Source organism: Glycine max, chromosome 19 (genome assembly GCF_000004515.6).
Source record: "Glycine max cultivar Williams 82 chromosome 19, Glycine_max_v4.0, whole genome shotgun sequence".
Classification (NCBI taxonomy): domain Eukaryota; kingdom Viridiplantae; phylum Streptophyta; class Magnoliopsida; order Fabales; family Fabaceae; genus Glycine; species Glycine max.
In genome coordinates, this window is record NC_038255.2 from 2,367,393 (window position 1) to 2,379,654 (window position 12,262).

At 29.1% G+C, this 12,262-nt stretch overlaps 2 protein-coding genes across 2 annotated transcripts; one reads left to right on the forward strand and one right to left on the reverse strand.

Moving 5' to 3' along the window:
- Positions 1-2,517: 2,517 nt before the first annotated feature.
- Positions 2,518-2,856, reverse strand: LOC102668092 (uncharacterized). Its single transcript, XM_006604903.1, has one exon. The coding sequence runs from the start codon at positions 2,854-2,856 to the stop codon at positions 2,518-2,520; it is 339 nt and encodes a 112-aa protein (XP_006604966.1).
- A 2,905-nt stretch (positions 2,857-5,761) lies between these two features.
- On the forward strand, positions 5,762-6,627 carry LOC102668209 (protein MAIN-LIKE 2-like). Its single transcript, XM_006604904.1, has 2 exons — positions 5,762-6,424; positions 6,514-6,627. The coding sequence occupies exons 1-2, from the start codon at positions 5,762-5,764 to the stop codon at positions 6,625-6,627; spliced, it is 777 nt and encodes a 258-aa protein (XP_006604967.1).
- The last annotated feature ends 5,635 nt before the right edge of the window (positions 6,628-12,262 follow it).

The window sequence follows — 12,262 nt, forward strand, 5'->3', positions numbered from 1 at the left end:
AAATAAATAAGTCATTTATTAGAAATAAAAAACAAGTTTGTACTTAGATTTTCACCATATATTTTAGTTTATTAGAATTAGTGATGTGAAGTTTATAAATTTTAAAAAAGAATTTCTATATTGATTTATGAATATATAAAAGTATTAAAAATTTTATTTAGAAAATAATAAAATATTTATTTATGAATTATCAAATAGTAATTTATTAAATATTTTAAATCAAATTTATTTATTAGTCAATTTCTTAGTTAGTTTATGAAACTCAACTATTATTTGAACGATGACATTAATTAATTGTTATTACTATTTAAATTTGTAGATTATGGTTAGAACGAAATGATTGTGTCATGTTTTAGGTAGAGTTTTAGGAAGAGTCTAAGGGACACAAGTTAGTGATGACCGACAACATCTGCATGTAGACAACGGGCAGCTGCAGCTGTTGCTAAAAATGTTGATCATCTAGCTGGCGCGGTTCATGAGCAGCCCCAGGAACCAATTACTCATGATGTATGTGTTGTTGCCTAGGATTTTCTATACGGGCCCCACAATACATTGGTTTTAACAAATTATGTTTATCATGTGGCAACCACAATTTGGGTAGGAGAGGTACTTAATACTTGAATTATATAATATTTGAATAACTATTTTTCATTCAACCTCAAGTAATGAATTTTATTTTTTTTAGGAACGTCCTAAGTTGAAGGGCTTTTTTGCTAATTGGGGGTAAAAAAATTCGCAATTTTCCATTTGGGGATATATTTCAAAAAATTACCCAAAACGGGGTAAATCGTAACACCTGTTACGACTTTTTAATTTTTTTTATTTTTTAACTGAAGTCGTAAAAATATTTATGACTTCAGTGTAAATATAATTTTTTTACGACTTTAAAGTCGTATTTTTTTTAAAAAAATGTATTTTGTTTATGACTTTAAAGTCGTAAAACTGTCTTATTTATTTTTTAAAAAATTTTCTGAGGTACAAGACTTTGAAGTCGTAACCTCCCTCTTAAAACAAACGCTATTTTACTATTTGTAGCCTGTTTTTAATTTGTTAACCTTTTTTTCATAAATTTGTTTTTTTAATTTAATAATGTTTACAGTTTTATTTTTTTAAAATAAATTTTTTAAAAAAAATATATTTAAATATATGATAAATAATATTAAGTTGATTTTATTAGTGTATTTTTTGTGATTTTATTTGATATGTTATTATTTTATTTTAATGTTTAATTATTTAAAACATGTTATATATTTTTATTATAGTTTACTTTAAATGTTTTTTATTTAAAGTTTAAATAATCTATCAATAAAAATTAAAAACAACATAATTAATACATTAATATAAAACACACAATACAAATGAAAGAAAAACATAAAAATTACAAGTTATTTTAGTCATGTACTTGTTTGTATGGACAGTTGCTCCGATTATGTCCTTCAGTTCTACACAATGAGCATTTCTTAAGCCTATTTGGAATTGGTTCATCCATCTCATTATGTATCTGAGTAGTGGTTGACCTGCCTGATGTTTGTCGTCGTTTCAAAGGATCAGACATAAAATGCGGACCTAAGTATTAAGGCCATGTGTCTTCACTTCCAAGGAAATGAAAATGATGTCGATAAACTTTGAAAATATTTTCCAACTTGTATACAGGGTCAACAAAGTCATCATAATTTAAATTGCAAAAAGCACACGCTGCGATTGCATGTGAGCAAGGTAGTCAAAGTGTTTGAAATTCTCCACAATCACACAACCATTCATTCAATTTGACAGTGCATGCCATTGCTCGTCGACCAAGTCGCGTATTTGCAATTTCTTGAACCTCAAACTCCTATGTCTCGAACATACATGCGAACATAATGTGAGGTAGCAATGTGTTGATTTTCTTGCATCATGACATATACGTCTTCGGAGTACCTATGCCCTGCATTTATCATATTCATGATTTTGATGCTGTTAGTGACAAATGAATCATTTATTTTATTAAATGTTTCATTGACTAAGGCAGTAATAGGTAATGTTCGAGCTCCTTTCAAAACAGAATTCATACATTCAGCAAGGTTGGTAGTCATATGGCCATACCGTTTTCCTTCATCGTAGGCCCGAGTCATTTTACTCTTAGGAATTTGATCCAACCAATCTGCTGCTTGTGGAAACTCTGCTCACATAGCAAGCAACTTAGCCTCAAATCGTGATTTCCTCATCTCATATCCTGTGCGAAAAGATAGAATAATGAGTAAAAAATTTAGTGAACATGTAATAAAGCAAGAATATGATGCATGAAATAGGTAGAAACATACCCATATTGATGACTTGTTTTTTTAAGTCAACATTTTTAAACTATTTGTTGAAATTTGATGCAATGTGGCGAATGCAATACACAGACGAAACATCTGGTCCATTCTAGCCAACGCGTTCGGATTGTAAAGCTGCTAGCAAATCGGTTCCCTTGTCTGATATAATACACAAATTTGGTTGCGGAGTAACATATCTTCGCAAATAATGCAAGAACCACATTCAAGCTTCTTTAGTCTCACTCTCAACAATTGCAAAAACAAGTGAAAAATTGTTCCTACTACCATCTTGTTCGATGACAGTCAACAAAGTACCATGGTATTTGCCAGTTAAAAATGTCTCATTTACTTGCACAAGTGGCTTGCAATATTTGAAGCCTTCAATGCATGGATTAAACGCCCAAAATACACGATTAAGAATCACCCTAGGAGGGTTATCGTCACATTCCTCCATTGAAGATGAAGTTTTGTATTTTACTATGGTACCTGGTATAAAGTGTTGAGCAGCTGTGAACCATATAGACAAGTAACTATATGATTGTTCCCAACTTCCAAATGCCATTTCAAGAGCTTTTTGTTTAGTTGTCCATGTTTTTTTGTATGAAACAGTGTAATGAAACCGTTGATGCATGTCTGCAATCAAGGTTTTGATTTCGATACCCGAATTTGTTTTCACTAAATGAATAATATTATGGGTAATTACAGAAGAATCTAACCTAACATGATCTTGTGATATGGTAGAATTTGTGCATGTGTGAATATTGTTTAATTTCTTCAACTCCCACCTTTTGCGTATTTTGCTGAACGATACTCTCGCCCTCCAATAACATCCATTACCATATTGATTACACATGACAACATATTTGTCACTCTTGTTCTCGACTACATCAAAATTAAATGAATGCATAAAATGGAATTGTTTAATGGCATTCACAGCAGCTTGTTTTGATTCAAATGTCAACTCTTCATAAAGGTCATTTGTATTAACACTCGCTGTCCTTTGATAAGGATTTAAGTACTCTTGATTTTCAGAAAGTTGGCTACTAATAGTTTCAAAATATGAAGATGACTCACTTTGATTGCTTGTTTCACCATGTTCACCAAAATCATGTTGTTGTTCGTCATCACTGAAGTCACTAACATGATCTCTTATTATGGGTTCTTTAGTAGTCATCTGTAAAAAAAAATTATTGATTAGTAAGGAATCATTGGATTACATGTAATGTAAAAAATTAAAACCTTTTTAAATATCTATTTTGTGTATGTAACACTAAAAAAATTATGTCAGTATGACTCTAAGAAACACGTCAAAATCAGAGAACCAGGCTGATTGTTTGGATGCAACAGATGCACCGAAGTGAGAATGAACCCTCCTTTTATAGGTTTCATGGGAGTGAACAGTGTAATAATAATTTATCTAACTCATATTCTAAAACACAAAATAATAACTAAACCGTAAATTAATAATAACCAAACAGTATTATTCTAAAACATAAAATAACAATTTAACAAAATTAATTGATCATCTTTAATAATTTATGTAACTAAATCGTAAATTAATAATAACTAAACACTAATATTCTAAAACACAAAATAAGAATTTAACAAAATTAATTTAATATGTATAATAATTTATCTAACTAAATCGTAAATTAATAATAACTAAACACTAATATTCTAAAACATAAAATAATAATTTAACAAAATTAATTGATCATCTATAATAATTTATATAACTAAACCGTAAATTAATAATAACTAAACACTAATATTCTAAAACACAAAATAATAATTTAACAAAATTAGTTTAACATGTATAATAATTTATCTAACTAAACCATAAATTAATAATAACTAAACACCAATATTCTAAAATACTAAACCATAAATTAATAATAACTAAGTGATATTAAAAATGCAAAACTAATTAATAGTGAAGTCGTGTGGTATTCCACGACTTCAACAATTGTCTTGTGAATTAATAGTGAAGTCATACTCCAAAGTAAAAAGCAGTTTATAAACAACAACAAAAAATCAGAAAATTGAAAGGCCATCACTTGTGCAGCACAAAAAACAACAAAGAAAATCAGAAAACAGATCCTTGAAAATAGCATACGCAGTGTATTGTTCACTCATGCTAATGCAGTGTATTATTAACTCATGTTGCAACACTGAAATAGCAGAAAACTGCAGCCAAGGAATAGCTTTAGAACCTGTGAAGGTTGCTCAGGCAAGGCAGTGTATTGTTAACTCATGTAGTCATGAAGCATGCTTACACGATTTCCAACTTGCAATAATTATTATTAGTTATATATTATTAATAAAACACGTATAGTAGAAAACTGCAGTCAAGTCATGAAGGTTACACGATTTTCAAGGAAATAGCTTTAATACGTATAGCTTATATATATATATATATATATATATATATATATATATATATTATTAATAAAGTTTTATTATATAATAGTATGGGAATTAACACGTATAACAATTACTTTCAAGTTTTATCATGTTTCGCTTTAAAACATATTTACTTAAGATGAATTAAAAATGGGGTGTAGAATTTTTTATGGTTAAAAATTGTCACAAATAATTTAATATTTAATAAAAAGTGACACAAGCAATTTCTATCGTCAGAAAATAAACACTAAATAAAATAATAATAAAATTAACATTACATCATCATTTAATGGCATACATAGAAGGTAAATACTAAAATCTTAATGAAAAAATTGTTTAGAGACTTTAGTCAGTTAAATTTTAAGGACTAAAACTTAAAATTTGATTTTTAAGATTAAGAACTTAGTTAACTCTTGAAAGCATATTTTAAGTCAAATAAAAATCACTCACAAAGTGTGTACGTAAGAGAATCCAACTTTTATGATTTATGATAGACAATGGACAATTTATGATAGCATGGGAATCTTGCAGTGCTACCAGCAACCTACATAGTAAAATGATTTATCATAAAATAGAATCTTGACAAAAAACAATAAAGTAGTCAAATTTAACTTATTTTGTACAAATGATTTATCATAGCACAGACCAACTTCATTGTGTATATTAGACTTAAAAAATTGTTGAGCAATATTCTACAAGTTAACATATTGGACTTCAAAAATTGTTGAGCACGAACCACCCTCCTTTCATACCTCCCTCCTTTCATTTTTCCTTATTCTTATTTTCATCCTTGTATCCATTTACCAATGGCATATGCACAATCCGGACTAGTTGATTGTTCGTTATTGCGCTTACAAGACAATCATATTTCAAATCAAGTATGGGAAGGCCAAGAGAGAATCATTCGTCCGAGATATACTTATGTTTAGGTTTTTACCCACTTGGATCAAATAGATAATTAGGTAAAAAATCTAATCAATTTAGCTGGTTTTGGACATATTATAAATGTTGGAAAAGTTGATATTAACCAGCATTTGGTTAGTGCGTTAGTTGAACGTTGGAGAATGGAGACACACACATTTCATTTTCCACATGAAGAGACAACCATTACTTTACAGGATGTGGCCCTACAGTTGGGCTTAAAGATTGATGGATTGCCGGTAACCGGTTTTATCACCGGCGATGTATGTGTTGCTTGTCAGACATTACTCGGGGAAACTCCACCTGATAAGTATGTAAAAGGTAAAATGATTTACCTAACTTGGTTACGGCAAAATTTTCAGCAACTTCCTGTTGATGCTGATGATGTTGTCATTGCACAACATGCTAGAGCTCATATGATGATGATTATAAGCAGTTGTTTGATGTCAGATACATCAGGTGCAAGAGTTCATTTTATGGATCTTCTTTTATTATCAAATTTAACTGAGGCAAGTCATTATAGTTGGGGTGCAACAGTATTAGCATCCTTTTTTCGAGCTCTAGATCGGGCTGTGAAGCCAGACCAAACTGAAATCGGTGGATGTTTGTTGTTGCTACAGTCATGGGCGTGCGACCGCATTAAATGTATTACCCCAAAGATAGATCACCTATCCATGGAAGAAGTACGACAAGGACTCGGATTTCCTCTTGCACGAAGGTGGTCTCGTCCAAGGACCGAACCAAATATTCCAACCAATTCAGTGAGATTGATACGCATCATATTTGATAAACTAGATATTAATGAGGTTCATTTTTGAATTTTCATGAATTAACTATTTTTTCCAGTTTCTTATTCCATTATAAATATGTTACAATAATAATGTATGTGTTGCAGTTCTTGTGGGCTCCTTATGACACACCAGAAATAAGGCCATTAATTAATGATGTAGAGGTATCAATGATTGTTCGAGCAAAAGTCCCTCTTATATGTTTTGCAATTGTCGAATGACATCCAATAGACAGGGTCATGAGACAATTTGGACTGCGACAAATTATTCCAGATGACCCACCAAATCTAGATCAAATCCACAACATAGATATGAGACGGAGAACAAATATTTTTTGGCCTCACCATCATCGTTCAGTGGATTCTCAAATGGAATCATTGGAATAATTATATTGTTCATGGTGAAATGGACCAAGGTCTTTTACATGAAAATTCAGAATACATGCAATGATATATACGTCGAACTAGACGATATATATCTACAGAGGTTGTAAATCTACTTTACAATTTTAATCATTCTTGATATCATTATTCATTGTTATTTCTAACTTTATAAATTTGAATCATAGTATTATTTTGGTCATCACCAACATCAATCATATGCGGAACCTAATGTACCTCCAGTACATGTTCCTGGATTTATGTCCCAACATCATCCATCACAAGCACAATATCAATCAACAAGTTTTTCTGGTCATGCGTCTCAAGGATGTCAACAAAGTTTTCAACCACTGGGGTTCTCATCATATATACCTCAATATTCATTTCAAGTCCCTTCTACCTCAAATGTTTTTTATGGCTCCTCACAAATGTTTGCCACCACTTTCAACACTCCTCCATCTGCATATAATCTTGCACCATCGAGTTCTTGTTATCGTCCATCATTACCTACTCAAATACGTGACATAAGTCACAAAGATGAGGACGAGAATAAGGACGAGGATGAGGATAACAATAATAACAACGATGACGATGATGATGACAACAATGGTCATCATGTTCCTTAACAACAACGGACGATTACACGTCAGCATCCTAGAACAAGAGGAGGTAGAGGCCGTAGACCGAGAGGATAACAAACACGGACAAATCCAATCCAATAAGATGAGAGACCCAGACGCATATCTAGAAGAACTCGTTGTGGGACATCATCTCATTATTAGTTTAACAAATATGTAATTTTTATTTAAATATAATCAATTTTTAATTTAAAGTCTTTCAATTTTTTTAATGTATTTTTATTGATAGATTATTTAAACTTTAAATAAAAAACATTTAAAGTAAATTATATTAACTTAATATTATCACCAAAAATATACTAATAAAATCAACTTAATATTATTTATTATATATTTAAATATATTTTTTAACTTTTTTATTTTAAAAAAATAAAATCGTAAACATTATTAAATTAAAAAAAACAAATTTACGAAAAAAAAAGGTTAACAAATTAAAAATAGGCTGCAAATAGTAAAACAACGTTTTTTTAGAAAGGGAGGTTACGATTTTGAAGTTGTATAGCTCAATTTTTTTTAAAAAAAATAAGACAGTTTTACGACTTTAAAGTCGTAAAATAAAATACGACTTTGGTTCTTTTTTAAAAATATGACTTTAAAGTCGTAAAAAAAAATTATATTTACACTGAAGTCGTAAATATTTTTATGACTTTAGTTAAAAAAATAAAAAAATTAAAAAGTCATAACAGGTGTTACGACTTCTAACTCAAAAGTCGTAACAACTTTTACGACTTATCCCGTTTTGGGTAATTTTTTGAAATATACCCCGAAATGAAAAATTTCTAATTTTTTTAACCTTGATTGGTAAAAAAGTCGAGTTGAAGTTGTCTTCTCATGGAATGAAGGTACAAAAATTTGGAAGGCTTACACCAGAAATTGAAGGCATAGTGATTGCTACAAGATTAAGTCTCCTGATTGCATGTTCCTTGGACACTAGCGACAGAGGACTTATATCTACTTTTGTGGAAAGTTGACACAAGAAAACTAGTAGTTTTCATCTTCTAGTAGGAGAGATCACTATCACTCCCAATGATGTGACATCTTCTAGTAGTTTAATGTAAGTTTTTTATGTTTATTCAATTAACAGTTTAGTTACTTTCTCTTATTGGATTTTATTATCATTATAATACTTTAATATTTTCTTTTTCCTTCCTTTTATTTGTTTAGGAATTAAAAATTCACAATCAACATTTGATTGTAAGATTAGAAAGTCTCAACTAGATGTTAATTTGGGGGGAAGAACTAAATTTGGATTTCAATTACTATGAAAACTTTAATGTCTTACTATGGTAGAATGGTAATAAGAATAGATTTTCATATTTGTCCATAATGACTAGTGGGTCGTTGAGCATTCCAATTTCGATTGTTGCATTCGAATAAGCTTTTAGTATTGCTTCCATTGTTTTCAAAAAGTACACGAGTCATCTCTTATAAAAAGAATACATGTTTTGATTTGTACTCACAATTAGTTACTTGATTTTGTTAATGGTAGTAATTTGTTTAATTTAAATTTAATTATTTATTATTATGATAATCATCTATATGTGTCATGTGATTTTCTAAATTTGATTACTTTTTATTTTAATTATGTAATATGTAGTGCATATAAATTAATAATAAGTTGAAAATATCATAAAATTTTGTAACTATTTTTTTATTTTTATAAACTCGCATCAAATCATTTAGGTTAGATTTGTAATTTGATAGATTTTATTTTACAAAAATTAATTTCATGATAACATTACAATGTTCACTAAACTTAAAACAAAAATAAAAAATTGCAATAAAATAATATAAGGTTTCAAATATAATCATTAAGAAAACGACATTGTTGCATTTCACACAAACAACAAATCGTTATAGTGAATAGAGATGTGTAGATATTGTTGTGATTTGTGAATTGTAAATGTTATAAGTGAAGAAAAAAAGGGAAGAAAAGAGTATTGTGAATGACGTGACTTTAATCTGGCTGTTAGGGTTCAAAGTAAGGTGAGATTTTTTTAAAAAAATTTTGTAGGAGAAACATGATAAAGAAGGTGAGAAACATACTAATGGGCGTTACTAAGAAACATTTTGATCAGTTGAATTTTGCTAGCTTTGAGATGCAATCTTAAGTTAAAAAATAAGAGAAATTATGCACATATTTCATAACCAACATTTGACACTCGCAAGACTTTTACAAGTTTTATTATAAAGCATGCTACAAATATACAAATAACTTTAAGAGACCAAATTTTAATTTGGTTGTAATTCTTATTCTTCAAAATAATTCGTAGATTCAAAATATAGAGAAAATAGTTTTAAGAGAAAGAGAAGGTTGAATTTTTGTGTATTGCGCAATCTAATGGTGTAGTATCCATGATTCTAGGATGCTACTTTCTTGGGATCAAAAGTATAAAAAACAATCAAAATCATATAAGTAAAATTAGATTATTATGACAAATCTAATATCAACAAAAATAAATCATATCAATTAAGAAAAATAACCAAATATCAAAAGAAAGAAAAAAATATCAACTAGCTAACATTTACACAAACAACCCATGTTAAATTATCATGACCAAATATTATATATGTTAACAAAAACCCATCAAAACTAAAGATACAAATCTTATATCAACAAAAACATTACATATCATAAGAACAAAGCAAAATTATAATAGATCCACTAAACCATATCATATTAACATACCAAAATGATTTTAAGTTTGTGTTTGGATAACGTTTATAGAATTGATCTTGAATAAACATGATTCAATACAATTGATTTATTAACTACATGTTAGTCTAAAGTAACATAATTTTTGTTTCAATAACAACTATTAGAAAATTGATTTCCACAAAACGATTGTTTGAAAACTTATGGTCAAATTTGATTTTTAAGTGTTTAATTACTAAAATAGATCCATTTTTCTATAAAAGCAATGTCCAGTTACAATATATAATTGAAAAATAAAAATATAAAAGAAGAAATCTAAAATAAAATAGTGCAAATTTAAGCTCGTAAAAGATTATTAAATATTAAAAATAAAAAGTATAGTTGTGTTATTGTATTGACGAGATAACTACTGTGTTAAAAAGATAAATAATATAACACAAACAACATGTGGCTAAAAAATATTTATATATATAAATGAAAAATAGTTATTGTTCTTCATCTTAAGTATTATGAAAAACAAGTAGAAAATTTTGAAACATCTTTACAAACAGTCGCACAAAATATAACCAAACACGATTTCAATATTGCATAAGACATAGTTATAACTTATAAGGCTTTTTTCAAGTTCTTACACTCTGAGAAGAACAAACTAAAATATACCTAAAATAAAAACCGATTTTGGTTAATGCACTAGCTATTTCGTGTAGCTCCAACTTCAACTTATGTTTTTGATTTTAATCAAAGTTAGAAATTGACCTCTAAACATATCCAAAATAACAAAATTGTATTTACTTGAATCATGACTCATGTTTGATGGTTCCAAACATGGAACCAAATACACACTATATCATTCATGATTGTGTCTGAAATGTTTTTACAACATTTTCAAATAACTTCTAATTTTTTTACTAGTTGAAAAACTTGTTTGATTGTTTGGTAAGTAAGTTTTTTTTAATAAATTCTAAATTTTTTTGAAATGTCACTTGAAATAATATTTTTTTAAATGTTAGCTTCTAAATTTTATTTTATTCCATTTTTGTCCTTGAATATTTATTTAATTTCCTTTTTAATCTTTTATATTTAAGGTAAACTTTCAGCTACTATTCAGCTTTCAGTTAGTTTTGCCCAATATAACTTAAAGTTTAAAATATATTTTTCGTCCTCATAAATATGAAAATGTTCAAAAATTTTGATTAGTTTTTTTGTCCTTGCAAAATTAAAATATATTACTTTTTGGCTTAGATGTAGGTTCGAAAATCCAAACCTAATTTTTTAATTTAAATTTCAAAAAATGATTTTTGGGTATTAAAACTGTCACAAAATGCAAAAAAGTAAAATGCCACAAGTTTTAAAGCCACCTTTTTCCTAACCTTTTCATCTTCTTCCAACCCATTAAACCACAACCCCAAAATCATAGATGAAAACCACAATCATTGAATGGATTGAACCTAAACATCATTGTTTTGATGAAAGTTAACAGCTTGGGAACCAATGCGGTGGATCTCAAAAATAGTGATTCAGTGAATGCTTGGATTGAGTACAATGGAAAATGTGGTTTTTTTTTGTCTACCCAAGATAGCATTGAGGTGCAGCATTGAGTGGTGAAGTTCTACGGAAGTTGCAGTGGTAGAGGTTAACGAATGATCGACAAAGATTGTCGAGCGGCGATGGTTGCGACGAATAGATATTGGGATCAAAACGACACTTGAAGGTGAATCACATATGCGGGCTCTAATCACATGTGCCATTTACAACTTTCTTAGTAGTAACCAAATATATCGACAAAGGAGCAACCAACTATAATCCTGGTTACCGATTTAACTGGTGTAGATGTGGACTTTAACGATCAGGATGAAGATGGAGTAGAGTGCAAAGAAGATAAGCGTGTGGATGAAGATGGCTTTGTCCTTGGTCTTCATGCTACCAAACTCTAGCTTCTTCTCATTTCCAAAAACGAAAAAGGTAACCAGATTAACATTGGTGTCCAACCAACCATTTTCCCAAGAAATAAAAAAAGAAAAAAAAATCTAAAATATTTGAGAAAAATAAAAATATGACTTTTGGTGAAGAGTAAAAGATGGTGGCTTTTGTATTTTTTGGGAGGGACATTCATTAATGAATGAAACCACCTAAACCTGATTGTTGACAATCTAGTGAGGAAAGAAGGGGCTCAAAAGTTTTA

Excerpts from the sequence above, each read along its gene's own strand:
- LOC102668092 (XM_006604903.1), bottom strand. The coding sequence starts at position 2,856 with ATGGCATTTGGAAGTTGGGAACAATCATATAGTTACTTGTCTATATGG.
- LOC102668209 (XM_006604904.1), top strand. The coding sequence starts at position 5,762 with ATGGAGACACACACATTTCATTTTCCACATGAAGAGACAACCATTACT. Across the intron at positions 6,425-6,513 it reads ATAAACTAGATATTAATGAG|TTCTTGTGGGCTCCTTATGA; the intron begins GTTCATTTTTGA and ends TATGTGTTGCAG.